This window comes from Urocitellus parryii, chromosome 3 (genome assembly GCF_045843805.1).
Source record: "Urocitellus parryii isolate mUroPar1 chromosome 3, mUroPar1.hap1, whole genome shotgun sequence".
Lineage (NCBI taxonomy): Eukaryota > Metazoa > Chordata > Mammalia > Rodentia > Sciuridae > Urocitellus > Urocitellus parryii.
Genome location: NC_135533.1, coordinates 139,123,413 through 139,150,522, shown reverse-complemented (window position 1 = coordinate 139,150,522; position 27,110 = coordinate 139,123,413). Strand labels below are relative to the sequence as shown.

Below are 27,110 nucleotides of genomic sequence, written 5' to 3'. Positions count from 1 at the left end.
GGTTAAGAATCAGCGGCCAGGTGGACAGGATGTTAGCCTCAGACCTTGCTGATCATGCACATGGTGAGCACCAGCTCTGGAAGTCCTGCGGCTGGGTCCACGGCAAGACGTGGCCCTTAAAATTGCTCTTTTCCTGGACTCTGTGTGGGATGCCCAGTCCCACTTGGGCTTCAGAAAGAGTCAACTGTGGCCCTGATGTGGGTACCACTGGGTCTCCCGTCATGGTTTCTCTCCTCCTCCTCCTCGTCTGTCCTCTCCCTTCCTTAAGTCTCAGGCCTCCACGGCTCCTGTAGACATCGCTCCCTCCCCTGAAAACCCTCTGAGCAGAAGGAACAATGGACAGTATGGACTTTTCCATGAGCTGCACGGAGCCCAGCAGCCATCCCCGTTCCAGAATCCCAATGAGAGCTGCTTGTCTGCCTGTGAAACTCTCCTGCCTTGGAACCCGGGATGAGATGGTGCAGGTGACCACGTAGAAGCACTGGGATTTTTGCCCGCCCTGCCCTGCCCCTCTCATTGTCAACCTCAGCACAACAGGCTGGCACCAGCAGCATTACCAGGAAGGCAGACTGTGTGGCGAGTGAGCAGAGGAGTGTGCAAGGCCCGGGGGGATGGGGAGGCTCACGGCCACCTCCTCCACTAGAATCAGGACATTTGCCCCTGGGTGCCACCACACCAGGATGTCCTCCTTTGCTTGACATCTCGGGCTCCCAGCAAGACATCCCTGGCAGGCCAGCGTGGCATCTTTCAAGCCCTGTTACTATGGCGATGGCCAGGCTGCTAACAATCCCACTTGCCTGCAGAATCCGGTGGGAAGGGGAAGCGGGCTGAGAGGCTGCCGCGGCTCTGTTCTCTGTGCCTGGAGGGAGACCCCAAGGGAAGCCAGGGGATCGTCTGCAAGTGGTTTTCATCAGAAAGATCACCCTGCCTGCAGAAGCTGTCAGAAGCTCCAGAATTCAGAGCTGGGCAAGATTTATTAAAGTGTCAGCACGTCATGGAGCTAAGGGAGTGGACAGCCTGTGGGGGGGGGGTCAGACCTGGAACCCTGACGGCAGACTCGACATGACTTTGGAAGTCACTTTACTTCCCGTAGCCATGGTGAGGGTGACAAAATCTAGTGTATTATCCTTCAGAACCACAGATACTAACTATCGATTACTGCATAGATATTCACACTAATGGTTTTGCCAGTTATACTCCCCCCCCTCCACACACACACACACACACACACACACACATTTTCTAACCTTCTACAAATAATGAGCCATGATTCTGACATTATAGACTGTTCCATGTGGGGGACCCTCCAGGGCAGGTGGGATGGTTTCATTTAGGATTTTATTTACTCATTCCCTACCCTCTAGGGGAACATCCCATTTGTAGGTTTTCTTTCAGGTCGGAGCATTTCACGGCTCTGGATGGCTACTGTGGTTAAGGCAGAATTTTCCAAATACCAGGCTACCTGAATTCTCCAACACCTGAGTAAAAGCAGCCACGAGTCCCCGTGAAAAAGAACAAGGCTCCTCTCCTGCTCCCAGGCTGACATGCAGCTCATTTGTTATATATAGGATCAATCCAGTGTCAGGTTCCCAGGGTCCTGCTCTTAATATTTTATGATTCACTGACTTAAGTTCCATGAAGTCCTCAGGAATGGTCCTGTTCATGTAAAAGGAACTTAGAATCATAAATGTGCAAGAATGAGAAAGGGGAGACTTTGAACCCGGATGTAACAGGTTCTCTGCCTTCAAAAGAGAAGCAGGTACCGAGCCCCAGGGACAGCCTGGCTGCTAAGGAAGAACTGTGAATCTAGTCCCAGAGTCACCTTTTGTTGTAGGACAAACTGCTGCCTTTGGTGTCTTTGTGTCTTCTTAATAATAAATCTGCCAATAAATCTCATTTGTTGGTACAGCTTTGGTTCCTGGCTTGATGATCCTGTCACCTCTTGAAGACAGGAGAAACCATTTCAGGTCAGATGAGAGGCAGGGCTTCATGGGGCGGGTCCTTATCTTCTCCTGGTTGCTCCCAAAGCAGAGCCTGTGGAGGAGCATGTGGTCTATTGGGGACATGCTCCCAGGAGGAGCTGGTGAGGGACTGGATGGGACAGAATGAGCCAGGGGAAGGAGCCAAGCTAGCGGCGACTTCTGGGGAGGTCTCAGCCTCAGCCCCATCCCACATGGAGCCCTGAGTCTAAGTTGCATCTCAGAGCTGGTCCGACCTTGTGGTTTTTGAGTTCATAAAAATACCAGTGGATCCTTGGCTCTGGGTTGACGGGGGCACCTCAGGCTCTGCACTGAGGAGGTGCCTGTGTCCAAGAGAAGTCTCTGAAGACCTCAGGCCCCAGCAAAGCAGACTGAGGTGCAGGACGGGAACATAGAATTGGTAAAAGGGACCAGAGGGGCCTCCGTGGAACAACTGCAATGCCTACCATGGGGGCTATCGGTTGTGTGGGCCCCAAACGGACAGTTTGATGCAAGAGGACTTGCCCGGGTGTCAGCCAGTAACGGATGTCGAAATGTAACTCATTGGCATTAGGTGACAGATTATGCCTCTCAGGGTAGCATGATGACACCAGCCAGAAAAAAACATCATAGGAACGTTTTGGTTGCCACTGTTAGAAAACCAATGCAAAAATGGCTTGAATTTTAAAAGGACTTTATTTGGTTCCTGTAATAGTATGGACTTCAGGTACAGCTGGATTCAGGGGCTGGAGCAATGACCATGTCTCTTTTCCTTCCTCAGTTCTGTGTTCCTCCCAGGCAGTCGGGTCCCCTGTGGTGGTAAGATGACCCTCCCCCCAACTCTATGCGTATATTGCGCTAGTTGAACGACCCCGCCACAGAGAGCTTCTGCCTCCCCAGAGTTCCAGAAAGTATCCCATTTGTCTTCAGACCAATTACTTTGGCCTGTGGGAAGTGGAGTACCAGCCGGGCCCTGTCAGGTACCGAGCCCTGGGGGTGATGGTGGAGGAGATGGGAGCATGGAGTCAGCCCCTCAAAGTCACAAGAGAGTGGGGAAGGGGTGAGACTCCAAAGGAAAAGAGAAGATCTCTTATCTAAAAACGCCTCCCCCTAAGAATCCTGCCGCAACTCACCATTCTTAGGAAGAGACTAGAACCTGGCCTCTTGGTATGTCTCAGACCCCACAAATGCAGGTGAAAGTTCTTAACCCAGTGTAACCTATTTGCCCAAAGCTGAGACTTTGAATTGTGGGGCAAGTTCTCAAACCTGTTGCCTGGGTCCTATCTCAGCAAACCCTTCCTTCCCCTGAGGGGTACTCAGGAATTCAGAGGTGAGGTAAGTGTGTGGCTTTCTGCCCTGGGGATGGGGCAGGGACAGAGATCAAGAGTGTGCAGGGTCCAGGGGTAGGGCAGCCAGATTGTCCCGTGGACATTGAGTACCGGCCCTCCAAAAGGAAATGAAAACACAAAGGACTCTGGCTAGAAGTGCACAACCAAGTTTTTAATAAAATCATTACAAATATGTACAAAGCATCTCCAAGGTATGAAATCCCTCTTACAAAAAGCACAACAAACCAACAGCGTCAGAACCCAGAACGGAATGTCGCCAAGCGGATGGCCTCTCCAGCTGGGCCAGAAGCCCCACCTGGGTTCCAAATACCCTCCCAGCCATCCCTGCCACACACACAGGCTCCTTGACATTCATAGTGCAAAAATGGGGGGTGGGGGAGCAGGGGGCCTGGGCAGAGGACAGGAGGGAGGTGAGAGAAGCTTCTCACAACCTCAGACAGGCCCTATTTTCGAGTCAGATGCTCTGGCCCTGGACCTCACTGGAAACAGGAACACAAAGGGTGGGGAATGAGTCAGTAAAATTTCACACTCACCCCTCTAGTCTCAAATGTCCCCAGGCATGACACTATACAGCAGGCCTACGTCAGATCCCCAGCTCCCTGCTAGGGCCACATGTACTCTTGCCCTTGAACTAGCAGCACCACACAAAAAGGTCCAGAGTAGCAGAGCAGGTAGCTCATGGGCTTCGGGGTCACAGACCAAGCCAAGACTCGAGTCCCAGCTCGACTCAGCCATTCACTACGCAGGTGGCCTTAGGCTAAGTTGCACACCTGTCTGAGCTCCAGCTCCCTGGCTGTAGAATCTGCTAGAGGGGGTGTGAGGGATGGCAGAGGAAAGGTGCAGGAAGCACTTCACATAGTGCCTGGTAGTGGCAAAAGCTTCGCCAAGGAGAGCTCTGACTAGGATATAAAGCAGCCAGGACCAGTCTTCATGCTAGGAAACGAGTCATGGTCGCCCACTTCATTTGACCGCCTTCAGCTGGTAGCGTGGCGCACAGTAAATACTATAGAACAATCTGCCGGCAAAGCTTGGGGTCACAGTGGTGACCTGCAAATCTGTTTAAAAAAAAATTGTGGACCAGACTGGAAAGGGCGCTTCACATGGCCTGGTTCCAGGCAGGACTGCCCTTGCAGGATCCGTCAGTCAGTCTTCCGAGGTGGAATTCTGCAACCTAGCGTACTGTAGATGCTCAATAAATATGTGTTGAATGATTCAATTAAAATGTTAAAAATAAACTTTTGGCTTAAGTTTTAAAATTGACACGCTGACATCAACTTGCTCCCTCTGTGGAGCTTCTGATCAGCTTCTGTGGGACTCGGCCACAGTGTCTGGCCTGTCCCCTTTAACTTACTGACCGAGTGCTGACTCATTGCCTTATTAGGTTCACTTAAGGGAACTTTCAGAAAGGAAATTGGTATCCACAGAAGAACAAAGCCTATGGGCTGGTCCCTGCAGATTCTAACCCCAAGTGGATACTCAGAATGTCCACTGGGGTGCTGCAGTGTCCCCAAAAGATATTTGCATGGGAGGAGGGTACACTAGGACTCCCCGCCCCCAGTTCACTGGCAGGAAGAGTGATATGTTGTCACCGTCAGAAACGTGACAATAGAGTTAGAAGAACATGAGATCAGCTACATGAATTGTAAAACCAGTCACAGCTTCATTGTTCTGTGACAGCAATGTTTAAACCACCTTTTTTTTCCCCCTTTCATCAAAATAGAAAAGAAAACAAGACCATTGGGAGAAATGGAGAAGAAGTCCCCCATGTGCTAATGAAGGGATCCAGGTGGGGACAGGCCTTGCCTTTAGGAGAGGGCCCCCAGCCTAGGACCACAGACAGCATCCAGCAGGGTCAGCAATGGGGGGGAGGGATCCCCAAAGAATCCAATGCTCAAGGAACAGAAGATGGAACCTCAGATTTGAAAGGAGCCTGGGGGAGGATGGGGTGTGAATCTGAAAGGTTGAAGTCACAGAGGGCTTTAGCCCCTATGGCCCCTGGACCCCCACCGTCTGAGACCAGGATGGAGGAGGTGTACCGCCCCTCGGCTCATTATACAGCGAGCTACCTAAGCGATGATCTCAGAGGCCTCCCTCCGCTCTGCACGGACACACACACACACACACACACACACACACACGCACGCACACGCACTCACATTTACACACTGCTGTCTGCTGAAACCCGATATGAGGTCTTTTTTAAAATTTATTTCAAAGCCTCCCTCCCTCTCTCCCTTTCCCTCTCCTCACAGACGCTCTGCAGTGAAGCTAATCAAAATCAATGGCTCCTTGGCAGCCGGAGGAAAGGGGTAGGGGGGAGAGAATGGGAGGGCTGGTGCCAGCCTTCGCACACGGTGGAAATATTTCTTTTTTTTTTTTTTTGTAGGGAAAAAAAAAAAAAACAAAATCCCATCCCACTATCTCATGCAATCCAAGTAATGCAACAGGAGAGACGGTGGAGACATTATAGACATATATATATCATGCTTCAATTTCCTAATACAAAGGTCCATCAAGAAGTCAAATCTCATATAAAAACAAGCATTAAAAACAACCCCCTGTCAAAAATCGGGGCAGTCGAGAAGTGCACTCAAATTAATGATGTGCAAGGAAAGGCCAGGATTCAATAAAGACACCGGTTCTGATAATGCATGAGACTATGTACAAGGGACTTGGCTGTAAAGCTCCACAGGGGGCGGTGGGTGCCGGCTTCTCTCAGCAAAGTGGCTTCATTGAAATGGAAATCGCCCCCAAATGCCTGCCCCTGCGTTTGGAGTCTGGGGTCCTCCAAGGGAAAGGTGGTCAGCTAGTCTGGCAAGTCAGGGTCAGAAAAAAAAAAGGATCCTCTGACCTTTCACCCTTTTCCTGGATCTACAGGGTCAGTCTGTCCCCCTACTGAAGCCTTGAAGGTACAGCCTCAAAGAAGCAGAGAACCGGATGCACACAACTGTAGGAATGGAAACCATTCCCAGAAAAAAAAGGAGAGAAAAAAAAAAAATGGGTGTGCTAGGATTCTTGTCTCTGGCTGGGAAAATCAGCAAATAGAAGCAGAAACTCTTTCCTACCATTCCAGTGAACCTGCCCCCTCTCTAAGTTCCCGGCTGGGTGGGGACGTCCCCTTCTATCCTCTGCAGCCCTTCCTGCTCTAGGGTCCCCTGCAAGCCTCTGCTGGGGGAAGGTTGGAGTGATAAGTGTGTTCCAGAAACCAGCCTGCTTGCTTTGCATTGCTGAGTGTAGCGCTGGGGTGTGTGTGTGTGCGTGAGCTTCCCTTACCTTCAGCCATTCTGAACCACGTTTTTCTTTAAAGGGGCTATTTAGAAAAGCATAAGCAATGGGTTTAAAAAAAAATCAGAAGAAAGAAACCCAGCTCTCTGCTTGCAGCAACCCTGACATGCTGTGTAAAGGACCCGGTAATAACCTTCAGCCAGGCATATAGGGGGGTCACTCCAGTCCCATGTACCTTAATGACTTCGGATCCCGGCGCTGGCTTCTTAGAACTGCAGGGGTGTCTGCCAATCAGCCCGTGGGAGCCCCATCTCTAAGCACTGGGTGGTGACCTGCAAATCCAGCCTTGGAGACTGACTGAGTCTGCGGGCAGGACCTTCACCTCATCACTAGCCAGGACAAGTACAGGGCAGGTGAGGGGCAGGAAGACCCTGCCTGCCTCAAGGAATAATACCTGTTTTTTTTTTTTTCTGGATGTTTTTTTAAAAAATAAAAGCCAAAAGGAATTGTGGCTCCCCAAAGAGTCTTTGCAGCCAAGTCTCAGTCCAGCACACATCTTTTTTTAGCCCTTCTAGAAACTTCTGAAAATAGTTAGCTTATCCAGGGATGGGGGGCAAGGAAATCAGGCCTCTGACAGTCAGTGAGATGCTGGTACATGTCATTTAAATGACCCAATCCCTCCCCCAATGTCCCTCGCTTATAAATCACCCCCAACCAGAAGTGTCGCCATTTCTTGGCTCTTAAATCCATAAAATCTAAGCCCTGGAATCGCCCTAGAGAGTGGGGGAGGCCAGGGGCTGAAGTCCCAAGAGACTTCTGTTGGGGGTGGAAGAGACAGCCACCAAGTGGCACCTGAGGCCAGCTTTCTCTGTCCTCCCAAGCAGACAGTCATGAATGCAGCCCAGGCTTGGCCCCCAAGCAACTCTGCGAATTCGCTCCCACATGGAGAAAGAGACTCTCATAGGGCACTTTTACAACTCATGACTTTGGGGGGAAAAAAATAATCCAAAGAGCAAAATAGAAATCTCTCTCCTCCGTCCCCTGGGCTTCCAGGTCTGTCTACAGAAGATCTTGGGGACACCAGAAAAGACACACTTAGCACCGGCAAAATGGAAGTAAAGCACCAGACACACCAGATTGGCAAGGAGCCGGGGGGAAAACACATCCCATTTCTCTGGTTGTGACAGTAGGATCTTAGCGACCTATCTAGACAGGGACAGAGAGAGGCTAGGACGTGTCAAGAAAAGGAGGTATCCCAGACTGTCCCTACAAAACTGGCCCCAAGTCCTCACTTGCTTTGTCTAACCAACCTCACCAGCATCTGCGCCCGGGGTATTTGGTGAAGGCAGAGGCCAATTCCCACCAGTCTTTGCAAATTTCCTAGATACACAGAAGCAGGCATCTGTCTTCTGGTGCCCCAGACATGACCAAGTATCAGAGTTCACATCCGAGGTGTCGAAAGGGAGGGGACCACGTCCTAGACAAGGCATGCACTGATACGGAATATTCATATTTTTTTCTCTCTTTTTTTTGTATATATAGAGCTATATCATAAATAGCATTGGGGTGTCTGTTTCTGCAGCTGGGCTTCCCAAGGGCGTCCCCAGTCCCGTCCCGTGTCCCGCTGCGCTCCAGATGCTGTCTTTATCTTCCTCTTCCTTCTCCAAGCGCCGACGGCGGCATGTCAAGCTCTGGGCTCCCCCTCAGGAAAACGGGAAGCAGCTCTCACCAAGGACGCAGGGTTTCGCCAACCTGCAGAAATCACAAGAATTGTATTTCGTCAGTGCAGACAGCTGCTGCGGGTGACGTCAGCGCCGTGGGCCTCTGCACTGCGGGCCCCAGATGTCAGAGGGGGAGGGGAGCTGCTCCTTGGGAAGCTGGGATTTGGGAGGAAAGTCGTGTCCCCCCCCCCATCCACCCACTAGAATCGCTGCCCACGTCGCAGCCTGAGGGAGACAGACGTTTGCATGCCCACATCCGGCTCTGTTTGCAGACCTGGGTGTTTACATTGGCATCTTCTGGAATTAAAAAAAAAAAAAGAATCAGGAGCCACGATGCCATATTTTGCTTCATCTATTCCCTACACAGATTCCTTCTCAGAGCAGAGCTGGGGACAGTCTCTGCCCTCTCATTCATTCCTTCCAAATCATGCCTGCCCCATGTCGTTGATTCCTGCTCTTGAGGGGCTCAGAGGCCGACGGGGAGCTGGGGGAGAAACTGATGATGCAATCTTGTGTAAAGGACAGGGACAATATGGGGAGACATGAGCTATGAAAGACCAGGGGGCAGGCAGCTCATGAGGGAGAAGGGTAGTCAGAGAAGTCCCCCCATAGAAAAAGGCAGGCCCCTGCTGAGGATGGAAGGGTGTCGGGGAACTCATCCAGATAAGAAAATGAACACGCCTGGCAAGGCAGGAAAACCAGCACGTACCCTAGACCAGGGAAAATGTATGTCCACAAGAACTTGCACACAGATGTTCATAGCAGCATTATGCATCATCTCCAAAAAGAAAAACTGGAAACAACCCCACTGTCCGTCAACTAATGAATGGATAAACGCAATGGGGTCTATCCATGCAGGAATATTGCTTGGCCATAAAAAAGGAATGAAGCACTACTGATACTTTCTCCAAGATGGATATGAATCTTAAAAACATCCTACTGAGTGAAAGAAGGCAGATGCAGGAGGATAATTATTGTGTGATTCTATTTGTAGGAAATGTCCACAACAGACAAATCTTTGCAGGCAGCCAGTAGAATGGTGGCAACTTAGGGCTGGGGTGAATGCTGATGGGTATGGGATTTCTTTTAAGGGAATAGGAAATATGTGGAATTGATGGTGGGGATGGTGGCACCACTCTGTGAATACACTAAAAACTGACTTGGATGCCTTAAAACGGTGGATTTGGGGCTGGGGATGTGGCTTAGTGGTAGAGTATTTGCCTAACATGCATGAAGTCCTGGGTTCAATCCCTAGCACTGCAAAAAAAAAAAAAAAAAAATAGTAGTAGATTTTTATGGTTACAAATTATCAGGGGAGATTTAAAAATGTCCTCCACACTCTGGAGCAGGTGGAATAAGCTCCATGTGAGTAACACAGACTGAGTGGGACAGGAGAGAAACAGAGAACGGCCACTTGATTACTTCCAGGGTAGAAAAATTCCCCTAGTCGACTTGTACAGTTCTGTCCCAAGAGGTGCCTCTGGCCTCTGGCTTCCCACTGGGTTTGGCCAATAGGAGGCACACGTGGGAGGTGAGATCCTGGCTGTTCGTTCCCTGACTCTCTTTGGTGGGTCACAGATTGGCCACAGCCCCTGCCAGCTCCAGGTCCTGTTCTGCAGAGGTACTACCTCCCCTCTGTCACCACCCCTGGGTGCTGCGTCATCTCTGCTGTTGTCCTAAACCCTGTGCACATCTTTCCCCTGGAACCCTTGCTAAACTCTCTGATGACTCCATTCGGGGACACCTCTGCCTCTAACTTGGACACTGACTAATCCATCTGACTGCATGAAAGAGGTGAATCATACACGTGGTTCCCACCACCGACATTAGCTGACAGTCACAAGGACCGGTGACCTCAGACCTCAGACCTGCTCAGGTGGAAGCAAAAGTCCTCCCAACCCGCCCCTTCTCCAACTCCCCTTCAACCCCTGGAGGACATAAGCACCACAGGACTCCTGCATCCTGGGTAGCCACCTTCTATTTTCAAAGAACACTTAGGGACATCAATTAGCACAATGGAGAGACATCTTTGACTTAGTTTATGAAAACTAGCTTTTGGGGCTGGGATTGTGGCTCAGCGGTAGAGCGCTCGCCTTGCATGTGTAAGACTCTAGGTTCGATCCTCAGCACCACAGAAAAATTAATAAGTGAAATAAAGGTATTTGTGTCCAACTACCACTAAAATAAATAAATAGATAAATAAATTTTTAAAACCTAGCTTTTGCAGCCACCTAAAACTCTCAGTTGGTTTTCTAGCCACAAATCTATAGAACGAACAATGGAACCTTCAGTGCCTGAAGCCCAGGTACAGAAAAAGGAGGGATGGAGGGAGCAAAGGAATGTTTATTGAGCAACTACTAAGAGCCATTGAGTATGGTGGCTGGATGCTAAGCATCGTTCTCTGCACTGGAGAAGACAGGTGCCTGCCCTCAATTTGCCTCCAGTCTTACCGGGGAAGACATGACAAGCCAGAGGCCAGTACTATAAATGACCAGAGTTGGCAGGTTTATGGACAGCCCAGAAGTCAGGATGGGGTTGCATTCACCAGGGAAGGTTCAGAGAGGATGCAGGATTTGCGTACATTTGAAGATACACATATGTACTTTCTCTGTATTTGGAAGAAGGAGGGGTCGTTCAGGTGGGAAAGGGACCAAGCAAGGTGTGGGCAGAGAGAAGCATGGCTCAGAGGGCCATGGTGAGCAAGAACCTGCATCAGAAAGTTGGAGGAACTGAAGTTGTGTTGGATATGTTCATTGAAGACACATGATGAAAGGAAAATTACAATGGTCTCAACAGAGGAGACAAACTATTTTTAAGGTTATGATCTACTACATTCCCCAAAGTAATGGTGTTTTCATACAAAGCTAGATAAGACCAGAAATTGATTTCAATTTCCCAACCTGTAAGTCATTGAGCCTACTGTGAATCTGGCCAAGTACTTCCTGGGTGTGTTAGTCACCTTTCTGTTACTATAACAAAATACCCAAGATAACCAACTCATAGAGAGGAAAGGTTTATCTTGGCTCACAGATTTACAGGTTTAGTTCATGATGGATTGGCCCCATCACTTTGGGCCTGTGGCAAGGTGGGTCATGTGTGATAGAGCAAACCTTCTTGCCTCATGGTGGTCAGGAAGCAAAAGAGATAAAGAAGGGGCTAGGGTCCCAGTGTCCCCTTCAAGGGCACACCTCTGATGACCAGAAAACCTCTCACTAGGCCTCACTTCTTAGAGGTTTCAGCACATCCCAACAGCACTGCTGGCTGGGGATCAAGCCTTTAACACAATGGGGGACATTGATCCAAAACAGTCCTGGGCTGCTACATGGACAGACTCTAGAACCCACTTACTGTAGGTCAGACGTGAGCCTAGGAAACACCCTGGCATAGGAGCATGCGTTCCCACACTGTGGACACCACGTAACATATTCCCACCAAGGTCTTTTGGAGGGATCTCGAGTTGCGTACCCTATGCCAGGGATCCAGCGCACAGAACTAGTCACATGAATGGGCACAGGAGGATCCCTGTAGCTTGATCTGCAACCACAGCAATTTGGAACAACCCGTGAGGTCATCAGTAGCAGCAGAGATCCACAAGTTAAACATGTGCCGTGGAAAGACACAGACCCACCCAAACGCACTGAGACAGGATGATGGCAGATTCTTTTTTTTTTTTTTTTTTTTTGATGGTGGGGTGTGCCAGGGATTGAATTCAGGGGCACTCGACCCCTGAGCCACATCCCCACATCCCAGCCCTATTCTGTATCTTATTAGAGACAGGGTCTCACTGAGTTGCTTAGCGCCTCACTAAATTGCTGAGGCTGGCTTTGGACTCATGATCCTCTTGCCTCAGCCTCCCGAGCCGCTGGGATGACAGGCGAGCACCACTGCATCTCGGCTGAAACTGTTTGTTAAACATCGAGTCTGCCAATCCCTGGGAGCCACTGCTCTGCTCCTGGGATACGTCCCCTCAACCTTGGCTCATAAAGAACTTTCTCAGATGCTGACTCACAAGCACAGCTCATCACTGGAGAGATTCATGAATTGTCTTGAGAAAATGTTCCTGTTTCCACTCTTCACCCACCATGTGGAAGGGGAGGGAGCAACGTGCACACCCCAGGTCCTGCCCCCTGGGCTGCAGCGATGGTGCTGTGTTACCTGGGAGGTCTCCCCACAGCCCCAGACAGGCAGGAGGTGCACCCCTCCCTCCTGCCTCCAAGAAGACTCTGGACTCTTGGATTCCCTGCTAAGTGGCCCCACTTAAATTTTTTTAAAAATATCTTTTTTTGCTCTTATTGTTATTTGCCCAAGTAGTAAATCACACATTCAGGCAACATAAAAGAATACCAAAGTCCCCTTTGCACCCTCCCAAACGCTGCCACCCCGCCCAGAGGCAGCAGGTGTTTCTGTGCATTTACAGACATGGCGTCCTTTTCCCCTTCTCCTACCATGCTGTCCCCAGAGCCCAGGGCACAGTAGATGCTAAATTCAATACCTGCTGAGTGTCGGTGAGTGAGTGCGCGAAGGAACACAGGTGGCCGCCCCCAGTTCTTCCATCTTTGGTTCCAGCAGGTTGACCGCAACGGGCAGTTCCAGCAATCCCAGTGCCCAAGAACTGGGGGGCAAGCCGCCCGTCCAGATTGCGCTAGTCCATGATGTCACTTTAGTAAGGGACACTCATGCTGGCCAGTTAGGAAGCCGAGGAGACTGTGCTAAGGGGATTGAAAAAAGCAAATGACCTTTTGGGCAGTAGAGAAAGGACCAGCCCCTGGAAGAAGTGTTTGCTCCCCTTTGCCCAGCCCCCTGCGACCAGGAACTAGTTCTCAATGCTATCTGTGAGCAGAATTGATTCCTTGAAGTCTAGGGAGAGACTCAAGGACTCCTGGCTGCTACTCACTACAAAATTATGGCAGATGGGCCTTGAGTGTCAGACTAACTTGACTTTCACAGGAATTAGCCTCCAGAGTCAGGAAGAAGTAGCTCAGCCCAGAACGGAACCCAGCGGAATGGGTTTCGGATGCTCTGTAGAGGTCTGTAGAGGCTCTCACGCCCACCTGCAGCCCCTGAGCACGCGCCTGCCTGGGTCCTGCGTTCTGCCTCTAGAAACCTCGCTTTTCGATCGCAAAGTTATCCAAACAAGAGTGCTCCCTGCAACCTGGTTTACGCTATTTAGAAAATGGGCCAAGCTCCGTGGTGCACGCCTATAATCCCAGTGGCTCAGGAGGCTAAGGAAGGAGGATCTTGAGTTCAAAGCCAGCCTCAGCAACTTAGCAAGGCACCTAGCAACTCAGGAAGACCCTTTCTCTAGGTAAAATATTTTAAAAGGGGGGTGGGGTGGGGATGTGGCTCAGTGGTTGAGCACCCCTGGGTTCAATCCTCAGTACCAAATATATCTATATATGAACATGAACAAGGATAAAGAAAGGCTTTCTGTGTTGACATGGGACCATCTCAATAACCTGCTTCTACTGGAGGCAACAGCAGGAGAAACAGATGAAGTCATGTGCTTCAAATAGGATGCACGTGTGGGTGTGTGTATCAAGGAAGGTCTGGTAGGTGATCCCTGAAGTCAGGGGTCATGTAGGAAATGCCCTGAGCCCCGTAAAATGCACCTGGGACACCAGAACGTTCGTCTCATCTAAGGGGGCCACTCATGTCCAGCCTGCCAGGGGAATGCAGACTCGAGAAAAACTGGAAATACAGGTTTCTACTTGAGACTGTCTGATTTTTAAGTATTGGAGGAAAAGAAAAGAAAAAAAACATGCAAGTCGAATACGACTCAAGCCACAGTCACTTGGGAAAGGACTGGTTTCAACCCCAGCCCTAAACGCTGGGACGCTCTTAGGGTCAGCTGGCTTTTAAGCCCTCCTTGGCACAAGCCTCAGGAGCTACCTCTGGGCCTCCGTTTCCCTGTCTGCAAGGTGCGGGGGGTGGGTTAGATGGGCCCTAAAGTCTTACGTAACTCTAGCGATGTTTCTAGAACCGTGACCTTTTGGGGACACAGATCTTTTGAGAATTGAGCCCAAACCATGGTTTTTAATAGGCAGAAGAAGAGGAATATGTCATCAGTCAATTTTGTTGATATCATTATGGGATTGCCCACATTCCTTCGCTCCGTAGTTAGGGAATGCCTGCTCTGGGCCAGTCACCACGCCCCCAGACACGGGGACACAGAGGGACAAAACAGACATGATGGATTGCATCCTTACAGGACTTAGAGGCCTGTGCTGCCCAGGACGGGAGCCCTGACCTGGGGTAATGACCAAATAAGAAGACCGGGTCCCTCCAAACCATGATACACCACGCAGCTATTCGCCCAGCCCTGGAGTGGTGACACCAGCAGGCTGCTGGCGGGGCACAAATCGGGGGAGGCAGAAGTAGCATCTGCTTGAAGCAAGAGGCTCAGAGAAGCCCCTGGAGCTCCTGTCCATGCCATGAACACGGGCCCATGAGCACCACTTAAAACCACAAAGGGACAACACACATCCCGAGCGGTCCCTCAACATCCTCGGAACCCCTGTGACACAGCGCGCACCGCACTGACCCCATCGCAGCCCGCTTCCTGTGCACTGGGAGCTCACCGCCCAGTCACGGGAGTGGAAAGGGCCAGGTCTCCTGAAGCTGCTCCACGTTCTCTACGATGAAACCCTCCCAATGCACTATCAGGATTCCCAGTCCCCAGGGGAGGAAACTGAGGCTCAGGAGGTAAAGGGACTTGCTAAAGGTCACACCGCTCGTAAATGGCAGATGGCAGCCATATCTGATGGAGCATAAAATGGGGGTGAACAAAGTAAACAGTTATCAGAGGTTCCGTTTTCTGTGGTCTGCCAAGGGATAGTATTTTCCTTGAAAACAGAACCTCTTCTTGAATCCACCGAAGGGATCCACCCCCAAAGACACTCCCCTCCAAAGCCACTCGAAGGGCCCCCATCATCCGTCTGTTGGCATCCTACAGGACTCAGTAAGTGCCAAGAGCTGGAGTCGGGAATATCTCATAAACATGACTCTTGCTCCCCCGGTGACCAGAAGGCGGGGAATCTCTCCAAGCCATGGTGACATTGCCCACTGAGACTTGGAGCCTTCCCCCAAAGCTGTGCTAGGAGTCCCCCACCTCGCAGGCTGGCTAGAGGAGCAGTCCTGGAAGAACGTTCCCCGGACACAGGTGAGAGAGTGACAGCCAGTTCAGGAGCCCAGCCTACAGGCCCGTTATGTACACAGGCCAGAGCCACGGACCAGAGACGGCGTGAATGACAGTGTGGGTCTAGAAAGCGCTTTTGAATCTTTACCACCATCTTACACTCTCTGGACAACCTCTGTAATGTAAGGACATTAACATTCTCTATCACAGTGGCACTTGTGAGCATTGTTAGAAAAATCATCCAGGGAATATCTCATAAACATGACTCTTGCTGCGTACAGTGAGCCCCAAGGAAGGCCTTCGCCAGTCTAAATGCCCAAGAACAGTGGGACATAAATGTTGTAACGGCCAAATAGTGCCACCTCTTAAGAAGGGTGTCCAGAAAAAATCTTTTGCTGTCAGACCCTCTGCTCAAAGCCAGACCCTCCTTTCTCTGGAGACAGGACTACAATTTTCTTCTCTTCAACATTTTCTAAATAGTTGACCATGAACTTTCAACTTTTTTTGTAATCAAGAAAAAAGTCCCTGTAAAAAAGAATATGACAGGAAGTTTTCCAGAGAAAACAGGCAGAACCCCGTGCCTCGGCGACTCCGACCAACCTTCTGAAAATAAAACATTTCTGAAAATATTCAGAAAAAGGAAAAACTGCATCTGTGCGAAACATACACAGACATTTTTCTTATCGGTATTCCTAAGCAGCACAGTTGACAACTATTTGCACAGCATGGACATGGTGTTGGGTATTAGGAGTGATCTAGAATGACTTAAAGGACACGGGAGGATATGTGTAGGTTACGTATGAAGACTACACCGTTCTGTATAAGTGACTTGAGCAGGTCTAGATGCTGGTCACCAAGGAGATCCAATGCCCTGCGGATACTGAGGGACCCTCTATACTGAAAAAGTCCGGTGCACACCTATAATCTGTAAAGTCAGTTTATGTGATAATATATTTATCTATTTGCTAAAGTACTTATCCATTGTTTTAAATGAGAGAGAAATACACCTGTAGAGAGTGAGATAAAACCAATCGCTACAATTTTCTTTTAAAATTTGAATGCAGATCTTTATTAAAAGAATTCCAAATTGCCTGGGGGTAGAGCACTTGCTTAACATGTGGATGGCCCCAGTTCCAGTCCCAGCACCACAAAAAAAGAGACAAGAGACATAAGTGCATAGACATCTTTTATTGATATGATTTCAAAGTAGAAATCGTTTCTCAAAAGAAAGTGTTGTTTTTTTTTTTTAATTAGTAGAAGTATGTTTTTGGTGCTGGGGATGGAACTCAGGGACTCGTACATGGAAGCACCTTTTGTACCACTGAGCTACACCCCAAGTCCAAGGTAATGTTATTATAAAAAGGTAGGGGAGGCAAACTGCTTCCAGGAAACTGCTTTTCTCATGAAACATTTTCAAATTATCTAGCATATACCATTTAAATAATGCAAAATACAGCTGGGTGCCTGGCACACACCTGGAATCCCAGCAACTCGGGAGGCTGAGGCAGGAGGATCATGAGTTCAAAGCCAGCCTCAGCAACTTACCAAGGCCCTAAGCAACTCAACGAGACTCTGTCTCTAAATAAAAAAAAAATAAGAAGGGCTGGGTATGTAGCTCTGTGGTTGAGTGCCCCTGGGTTCAAGGACCAGTACCAAAATAAACAAATAAATAAAACAAAATACAGTATTTATCCCACTTAACACTGCAACCTTCAAAGAATGAGCCCAGTAAAGCTGCAGACTAACGGATTTCCTATTTGGTTCGTTAACTCGCCAACGTCTGCTTCGGGCACAAGAGGGTTTCTAGGGAGCCTCTCTCAGCAATGGCGGTCCAGGAAGGTGTGTAGAGGAACCAGGGTCCCACAGTTCTCACCCAGCCTGAAAAGGGTGCACCATATTCCCAATTGCCTGGGGGTAGAGCACTTGCTTAACATGTGCAGGCTTAAGGTAATAAGAGTCCCAGGTAGACAGTCCCTGGTATCACCATCAGGTGGCAGTCAGAAAATCGCACCATGAAAGAGTCAAGTCGGGTCCAATGGGAAGCTCAGAAGCTCTTTGGTCTTTACCCAAAGGCAGGGAATCTTTTGCTGTCAGACCCTCTGCTCAAAGCCAGACCTCCTTTCTCTGGAGACAAGACTACAATTTTCTTCTCTTCAACATTTTCTAAATAGTTGACCATGAACTTGTAATTTTTGGGTCATCAAGAAAAAAGTTCCTTTAAAAAAGAATATTACAGGAAGTTTTCCAGAGAAATGTAAGTCTCTGACTTAGGGAGCAAAGGATCATGGGAGCAGAGCGCTGTAAGGCAGCCATCTTGGAGAAGCCCATTTTCTCCACTTGGGGAGGTTGAAGAGTGTCCTTCTTCTCTGGTCATCCAGTAGTAATCTAAGGAGGCATTTTACTGATATAGGCCAAAACAGAGATTCCCCCTACTCAATAGCAGGGGCACCAGTTTAGGGCAGAAAAAATAAATAAATATTTTTAAAAATACACAATGTGAAGGCTCACCTCCAGGCTACTGGACTTGCTATTGTTCTAGAACATCTTTCTTGCAGTTATAATCGAGGCCAGCTCCTCCTTGTCACCCAAGACCACTACTCCCCCGGTTCCTCCCCAAGGTGGTACTCTCTCCCCCATGCCTCAGCAGGTACTCTACTACATTATCATCACAGATCACCTTTACAACCCTCAAGTATTTCTTGAAATTATCTCTGTGTTATATTGCATAATCCAAAGATGGCCACAACAGTATTTCCTGTCCCACATACTATTCCAGAACCTTGTCACTCTTCAAGGCCCGGAGTCTAATCCCTCCCTTGAATCTGGCCTGGCGTATGACTTGCTTCTAACTAAAGTGACTTCCAAAGCTGTGTCAGGAAAGCAAAGCAGCTTTCACCTGGTTCCCCTCCCTGGCCACTTGTTCTTGAAGTTCTGAATCACCATCTCAGAATCCAATCTCAAGGGCCACCATTCTGTGAGGGAGCCCAGACTATATGAGGCTCTGATTGACAGCACCAGCTGCCTCCCAGCAACAACAGCCAGACATGAAAATAAAGTTGCCACCCAGTCTCAAACGCAGCCCCCAGTCATTCTGCAGCGGGAAGAGTCACACTATGGAACCCCTGACGATATGTCCTGACCAGATTCCCAGCCTACAGCATGTATGAGCATAATAAAATAACTGTTTGAAGCCCCTAAGTTTTGGAGTAATTCATTATATAATAGTAAACAGAACAAGCTTTATGTACTATTTATTTCTCTTTCCACTGAATTAAATGGGCCATGGGAGCAGGGCTTCAATATCTTGGTCCTTTCTGTATCTACAGTGCCTTGCACACAGTAGGCATTCATTAACTAATAGTTGAGGGCCGGGGTATAGCTCAGTGATGGAGCCCTTGCCTGGCATGCTGAAGCGCTCAGTCCCCAGCACTGCAATAATAATAGTTGACTATTCATAGTTGAGTAAGAGCAAGAAGCTGAATTGGGGGAAAAATAAGAATTATCTTAGGGCCAAGGATGTGGCTCAGTAGTAGAGCTTGTCTGTCATGCACAAGGCCCAGGGCTGGAGGTGTCTATTCTATGCAGGGGGCAGGGACAGAAAACTGTCTTGCCTAGTTTCTGAGTGATTTGTTTTTTGTTTGTTTGTTTGTTTGTGTTTTTTTTTTTCCAGCACATAGTTGTGTACCAGTGACAAGGAAGTCACCAGGGGCTAGGGACACTATGGGGTAGCTCTAGAATCCCGTGAAACCCTATCACACAAGCACAAGTCGTTCCCTTTCTTGCCTCCCAAAGTAGATCTGAAAAGCTGACGTTTCAAAACCTAGAAGGAGCCATGGCCAAATCCACTCAGCCCACATCTAAGGGCGTATTTAATTGTCCCTCAGTGGGGGCTGTTTTTACATCCACAGCTCAGTCACTTGTGCACTCAAGGCCTCTCAGTGGGCAAGTGGATAATTCCAGACAGCAGCCATGTGGCAGAAAGGCTGCCAGGGTCCTGCACATCTGGCCCCTTCCCGGGGGTACCTTCCCAACAGCTGTCCTCCTGCAGGCTGGCGCTCACCCCTGGCCAAGCAGAAGCCCAAGCTTTCAAGCGCTAAAAGTAATCCTGGCAGGGGTGCCGGGCTGGGAGGGAAGCCTGCGGGTCGGGTCGCGCCTCCAGGTTTAACCACTTAATCCCCAAAGTACCTGCCAAGCACCGGTTAGCTTGTCTGGCTGGCGGGCCAGCCCTTCATTAATTCATTAAAGCAGACTCCTGCCGGGGCCATTATCTTCCTTGCCACTGACCACGTCTCCTCTGAGTCCCCCTTTCTCCTTTTCCCCAGGTCCCAAGGCAGGGTCTGCCCACTCCAGCCCCCTCTCCCAGGCAGATTCCTGGGCTCCATTCCCTCTCCCTTCCAGGGCTTCTCCCTCCCTCCCTCCCACGCCAGCCCACTAGAAAGCCTCTTTTGTTCTTCTTCCCATCTTTGACCAGTGACTGGTTCAATCATACCCATCCTGGGCCTCCCCAGCCTGGGAGGACACTCCCCAGGCACCCTCAGACAGGGAATCTCACAAGTGCAGGAATTCACCATGCACCCCCACACTCCCAGCTATCTTCTCTTTCCTGGCAGCCCCCAAGTCCTGTGGTAGGGGGCAGGTAAGGGGTCCTGGGGTCCTCAAAGACAGAAATCCCAATTCCAGTTCTCAATCAGGTGGACGCGCTCTGTCTCAGGTTCCCGCTTGAAGTCAGTAGGACTTCAAGCCTCAATTCAAGCCAAGCAGTGAACGAAGAACCAGGCTCTGTACTGGACACTTTTTAATGAATGTTCTTGCATCGGCCAAAAAAAAAAAAAAAAAAAAAAACCTGGAAGAGCACAGCTCTAGTTTACAGAGAGATTCAGTGAAGCAATAGCTCTTTCCCAAGGCCACACTGCCAGCAAGCAACTGGGCAATTCCTTTTTTTTTTTTTCATTTTTATTTATTTATTTTTAAAGCAAAACTAGGGATCAACCTCAGGGCCTCTCAGCAGGGGCTCTACCACTAAGTGACACCCCCAGCCCTGTCTGGCACCTCTACAGGACAAGAGGAATGGTGTGGAATCCCCAGCAATAACAGTGGTTAAATGTCGACTACTTTGGAAAGGAACATGTGCAATGCAAAATGTACAGATGCTATTATTGTCCCCAATTTACGAATGGAAAAACTGAGTCTCTGGGATTTGTTTCTGTTTGTTGTTGTTGTTAATGATGGCTTCTGAGAACAGTGTCTCCAGCTCACAATAGAGTCCAGAACAGGTAAGTCGGACCTACTGATTCTGCAAATAGCTAAACTCACCCTAAAACCCAAGAGAATTAGAAGTAGTGGTTCCTGCCCTCTGTGGCAGATACAAGACTCCCTGAGGCATCCAGGTAGGGTGTGATGGTCCCCACTTCTCCACCAGGATAGGGAAAGTGGAGAGAGCACACTACGTTGAGCACAGAAGTCAACAAATGGTCTTTCTTCCATGAATTTCTTTTCACTTCTACCTAATATACTGGACCTGGGAAAAGACTGAAAAAATTCAGCCTCAGTACCAGGAAGGCCAGAGTTGCACTCAGCTTGAGGTCGGGATGTAGGCGGAAGGGAGAGACCTGGAACCCAAACATGGGGGATTCCTGGACTCCGCCCAGGGCAGGGGGTGATGTACAATCTACTGGTGTCTGAAGAGCGGGAGAGGGCAGCGCTGGAGGAAAGCCGGGTGGGGTCACCGCACTATCGGCAGGAGAACCCTGCAGGGTGTGTCTCCTGCAGACGCTGCAGCGGGGCACAGCAGGTGCTAGGGCAATCCAGAAATGGGTGTGGGGAGGAAGTCCAGAGTCAGGAAACAGCACGCAACTAACTGGCACAGAAACAGAGTAAAGATGGTCAAGTAGACTCCACCGCTACACTTACCTGCCGACCCTCGTACAACGCTACTCACTAGCGAAACTCCTTGTCACCCCTCCCCTGCAGCGTGGGCCGCAGTTTTCCAACTTCTCCACCGCGTACAGGCGCACGCGAGCGCACGGGGCTCGCCCCGCAGCCTTCTCTTGGGTGACACTTACACCCCAGTACTCATGAACACCCGCGTAGGCACACGGTCAGGCCTTGGCCGGGGTCCCCTGCCTCCTGGGTGGGGCGCCCGACTGCCAGCACCACCTGGTCCCTGAAAGTGAGCGCTTCTGCGATCCCACCTGTAACCCAAGAACCAAAGCCCCTTCCCCGTTTCTGTTAGTCTCCTCCCCTCCCATCTTTCCTTCTCATTTTTCCAGTTGTGACTTGTTCTTCAGACAACGTCTTTTCTCCAGGTTCCGAACCTTCCTTTTCCTGGTCTCCTTGCCTGTTGCTTTTTCTTTTTCCAAATTACACGATTTGGCCTTCAAATCTGTCGCTCGGTTCCCTTTTTCTGTTCCCCCTGCACAGGATCCAAAATGTTGGTCTGGGACCTGGGATTCCGCGGCCCCAGTCTGGCCCTTCTAGCCTGAGTGGAGGAAGGCGCGGGGAAAAGCGGATGGGAGCTTCGGCGCCCGGGAGCCGCGAGGAGAGCGCCCCAAAGCGCGCACTTCTCTTCGCCAGCGCCCGGGCTGCGCGGGCCCACGCGACATCTGTCGCCCGCGCTCCCGGCTCACACCCTGCGCACCCCCGCAGCTCCCCGGGCGTTGCCACCCCCCACGCTCCGGCTGCCGCCTCTCCCTGAGGGCGCAGACGCCCGAGCCTCGCCTGCGGGCGCCCCGCCAGCTTCCTAAGGTGTCTATGCACGATGGGGATCAGCCGACACCACAGAGCTGTGCATCCGTGGGCCGGGCATCCGGTGCTGCTGGCCATCTCACCTTTAATCTTCGCCTTCTGCCCCTTGGCTCAACTAGGCTGGCTCAGTCTGATTCTCTCCACCCCCATTCTCTGCAGCGTTCCTCCCAACTCCAGAGCCTGGAAAGACGATCCTGAACACTTCTACCCCCACCCCCCACCCCGCCAAGCCTTAGCACAGTGCCAGGCGCACAGCTAGTGCTCAATAATTGCCCCCACCCCAAGGGCCTGGTACAATTCTCTAACACCAAGCACACTGGACACTCAGTACCCACTTCCACCCCTGACCAGTGCCTAGCCTAGATGCTCTCAAAACATCCCCACCCTGAACTGCAGAGTACCCAGAAGCTCAATAAATACTTTCTTATTAAATCTACTTGGAGTTTCCCTAAGAACCTCATATTCCCTCCGACTTCCAGGGCTTCTCCTTATAGCAGCTACAACTGTCTGGTTACAGGTGGCCAAGCTCCTTAAATTGGACACCTTTCCAGAAAAGGAGCGACCAAGTTAGCAGGGTGACGGAAAATTGCCAAGTGCGCGGGCCTTGGAGAGAAAGACCCAGCCAGCCGCAAACCTGGAGGGGGAGGAAGTGGCCAGATGTGCTTGGAGTGAATAAAGATCCAGACACTGGACAAGTGACACTTTCCAGGCACTGGAAAGGTGATTGAGAGTAGAAGTGATGGAGACAGGGCGACTTAGGCATGGCAGGGGGCTCCGAAGAGGGCAGAGATGTTGGAAGGGGCCTGAAGACCTGTTTTGAAACCCCAATACATAATAACACTTGGCGTGGCTTGTAATCATGTTCTTAAAGCAAGTGTACTTTAGACTTGCATCGTGTGTATACTTGTGGGGCTGGTGGAAATTCTGGAGTCTTAAGTCCTTCTAAGGCCACCGCGCTAGAAAGAGTGGCAAGGTGCACTTAAGACCAAGAGATAGGGAGAGAAACGGTGGACCTTACTTATATGGACGTATGGGGACTAGGTAGGAGAGGGTGACGAAGATCCTTGTAAGAGAGAGAAAAGAGCAGAGGAAGAAAAAAGAGGGTAAGAGAAGAAAGCCCAACTTGCCATTCTCCCGCTCCCGGGCCAGGCCCGCGTATGCCGTGCCCAGTTGCCGCGCCCTGGCTCTGCTTGCTCGGTCGCTAGCGTACCTGTTGCTCGATCCGGCTGGGTCTCGGCTCTGGCCCCACCAAGAAGCCCTGCGTTCCTACAAGTTCCGCCTGCCGAGCAGCCAGGCCGCCAGCGCCGCCACCTGCGCGGCCGCGCACAGCCAGGGCCAGTAGGTGGGGAGCGCGCCGGGCGCCGGCGCCCTCGGGCTCCGCGCGCGGCGCCGCCACATGGTGCGCTGGTGCAGCTCGTCGCCTAGCGCCTTGAGCCGGGCAGCGGTAAGCTGCGCGGCGGAGGAGCGCAGACCCAGGCGGCCGGCGCTGCAGGCGCACACGGCTGGGGGGCCGCGGCCGCGGTGCAGGGGGCACGGGCACATGACCGCTCGCCTCGCTCCCTCCCCGCGCTCGGGCCGCCCCTCGCCTCCTCTGCCTCCGGCCTCTGCGCCCGCCGCCGCCGCGCTCCAGCAGCCGGGGGCCTCCCCTGGACACCAAGTTTCTCCTTGTGTTGTGCGTTTGTTGTGCTGACGGCGCTATTATTAATTAAAGTGTCACATGGTGGAGGGGGGCGGGGAGGGCGCGGGGAGGGGGTTACATCATCCGGCCCCCGGGGGGGGGGGCTGCAGGCAGAAGAAACCGAGAGGTAACTTTTAACCCTAGCCGCGCCGGCAGCAGCGAGAGGGCGCGCGATTCGCGAGGAGGAGCGCGGCGCGCTGGGACAGGAGAAGGCGCCCTGCGGAGCGGGCCCGGGGCTTTGGGGGTCTCGGGGACCCCCGCCGTGGCGAGGCACGTGAGAGGAGATTTTCTCCTTTTCCTTTTCCTGAATTCAGCTCCAGTTCCGATTTGGCGAGGGAAGCGGGCTTGTTTGCCGTTTGGGGATGAAGCTGACATCGAATTCGTCTGCATTATTCAAAAAATATTCCGGAGCTGTTGTTTTGTTTTGGGGAGGTGTGTGGATGCAAAAATCTTGTGAAAGGGCCATATTCTACCCAGTGTGCTTCGTTTCAGGTCTGACTTCGTCACCTGTACAGTTAGGGTTTGAAGACACCCGACACACGTCCCCACCCACTGCTGAGCTTAGCAGCCTGACCCTAACGCTCCCCTGGCGCGTGCCTAGAGCCCCTGATGGAGGCGAAGTGACTGGGTGGCTGCGTGGAGAGTTCGGTCCTGAGTCCGGGTGCGACTCGTAGGCACCCGAAAGACCCTCACAAAGCGCTTTCTAGATGGAAACTTCTTTTTGCCTGCTTTCTTTGTGAATATGATTCTCTTGCCGGGGTTATAGCTAATGATGGCCATCCAGATTTAATGTACAGTGAAGCTGACTGACGCTGGTGGGGGAGGGGGCTGTGACGTGGGGAACTTTAAACCTCCCCATCCCCAGCTTTCCAATCCCAGGCTGCTCAATGTCCTGACAGTCTCTGGGAAGTTTGGAGTTGTCCCTGAAGGGGAAGGTGCAGATGGGCAATGTGAAATCCTTTGAGGGTCAAACAACTAGAGAAGCCCAGAGGCAGTTCCCAGCCAGTGATCTGGGAACTGGTGGGGGAAGTTTCAGGGCTCTCTTTCCCACTGGCAGTTCTGCCACGGCCTGATGGATTCTTTGATGCCTTGGAAAAGCTTCTTTTAGATGCTGAACTTATTTTTGGGTCTGTTTGTCATGAGGAGAGGAGAGATTATTTCCCCCTTGGCCTGCAGCATGGTGCAATGACAGATTCAGGACTCAGATTCACCTGGGCTATCTGATTTCCTTGGCCTTGGCCTTCACTGAGCCCCGTTCTCCGACCCTAATAACAGCCAACCCTTGTTGAATCCAGGCCCTGGCCTCTTCTCCTGCAAAAGTCTACACGAGTCTCCCAGTGACTCTGTTGTTGGGGGAAGGGCACTCATATTTTCCTATTTTAAAGATGAAGAAACTGAGGCACAGGTAGGTAAGTCCTCTCATGCTCGCAGAGTTAGTAAAAAGTGAAGCCTGGATCAACACTAGGGCACTCTGCTGCAGGCGCTAAGCTCTTAACTGCGGTTTTATACTGCCCCCTGTAATCTGGGAATAATAATACCTCCCTCCAGGACTGGGGCAGAGACTAAATGAAAGAAATCTATGCCAAGCACCTGGCATGCAGTGGGCCCTGGATAAACCTTGGTTCCCTTTGCTTCTGGCCAGAACCACTTCTCCATCTCCTGGGACTCACCTCCTTAATCCTCCCCTTGTCTTTGCAGAGGGGCCCTGATCCATTGCCCGAGTGTAGCGTTCCAAGAATGAAGATACAGTGTCTATTTAAAAAGCCCTTCGGATTTAAATTGAACACCCCCCCCCTTTTTTTTAATCTGCACGCTTTTAACGGCTCACTTCATGGACATTAATTTTAATGGGACGATTATTACCCTGTTTGGAAGCCTGCCCCTCGAAATGCTGGGCTCACAAGGTGGCGCTGGGTCCAGTCCCAGCAGCTTGCATGTTTTCTGTAGCAGAGGGAACACATGTGAATGTATCATTCACCAGAGGGAGAAGAGAAGGGGGTTATGGATAAGTGGAAGACAAGGGAAGACCATGTCCCCGACACACTAAAGCACACTAGAGTTGCCCTGCCCTCCCCCAGCACTGACTCACTGGGGAACCTGGCCTGGAGATGTGGCCTTCTGAAGTCTCCATTTCCTTAATTGTAGAGTGGGAACAATAAGAATACCTAACTCAACAGGGTGAAATAAGATCATACTGCTACCTCCTGAGAATGATGCCTAGCATATTGTTCACATTTAATAAAATGTTGGCTCCTGTTCACATCTTAAAGTAGATCATGGAGTCCGTGAGTGGCGTGCTTTGAAGAAGGTTGGAGAACCGGCACCCTCATATCTACATGGTTTCCCTGTTCTGGATTGGTGACTCTCTGTTAAACTACTGCCCACAGAAAGAAATTCTTTGGGAGAGTTACATAACAATCCTAAAACTTTAGTCAAAATGAGTTTTAGCTAGCGTGCACAAGGCCCTGAGTTTGATCCCCAGCACTGCAAAAAAAAAAAAAAAAGGTTTTATTTTAATATTTAATAAACACTTATAGAGTGCTTACTCTGTGCCAGGCATTATTAGGAATGCCTTGGACTTATTAACTCTTTCATCCTCCTTGTAACTCTGTAAGATGGAGACTAACTGGAGTCCAACATGGAGACTGAACAAATCAAGACTGAGTTATTAAGTAAGTTTTCTAAGATTTCACGGCTCTCTGGCCCCAAAGTTGTGCTCTTTGTTATTTGTCACCACTGGGGACTCCAGAAGAGAGACATGAGGCTGTTTGGGGGCTATATGGTATCCCTCCCGGTACCCCCAAATTCATATATTGATATTCTGACCCTGGTATCTCAGAAGATGACTATATTATATTTGATGACAGAATCTTTTAAAAGGTAATTCAGATCCAATGAGGTCATTGGGGGTGGGCCCTAATCCATTAAGACAGATTATAGAAAGAGGAAATAAGGGGACTGGGGTTGTGGCTCAGTGGTAGAGAGCTTGCCTAGCATGTGTGAAGCACTGGGTTTGATCCTGAGCACCTCATAAAATAAATACATAAAATAAAGGTATTGTGTTCATCTACAACTTAAAAAGAAAAAAGAAATAAGGACACCAACACACACAGGGAAGACAACGTGGGGACAACAGAGGGAACAGGGCTGTCTACAAGTCAGGAGAGGCGTGGAATTCATCTTTCCCTCTCAACCCTCAGAAGGAATCAACCCTGCTGACTCTTTGATCTTGAACTTCCAGCCTCCAGAACGGCAAGAAGGTCGGTTCCTGTTATTTAAGCCACTCTGGTTGTGGTGCGT

The 27,110-nt window shown here is 50.5% G+C and overlaps 1 protein-coding gene across 1 annotated transcript; it reads right to left on the bottom strand.

The window, feature by feature from the left end:
- Positions 1 to 5,731: 5,731 nt before the first annotated feature.
- Positions 5,732 to 23,777, bottom strand: Hrk (harakiri, BCL2 interacting protein). Its single transcript, XM_026386142.2, has 2 exons — positions 23,343 to 23,777; positions 5,732 to 8,284 (listed from the first exon to the last, which is right to left on the bottom strand). The coding sequence occupies exon 1, from the start codon at positions 23,672 to 23,674 to the stop codon at positions 23,399 to 23,401; it is 276 nt and encodes a 91-aa protein (XP_026241927.1). The 5' UTR covers positions 23,675 to 23,777; the 3' UTR covers positions 5,732 to 8,284; positions 23,343 to 23,398.
- Between the last annotated feature and the right edge of the window lie 3,333 nt (positions 23,778 to 27,110).

Excerpts from the sequence above, each read along its gene's own strand:
- Hrk (XM_026386142.2), bottom strand. The coding sequence starts at position 23,674 with ATGTGCCCGTGCCCCCTGCACCGCGGCCGCGGCCCCCCAGCCGTGTGC.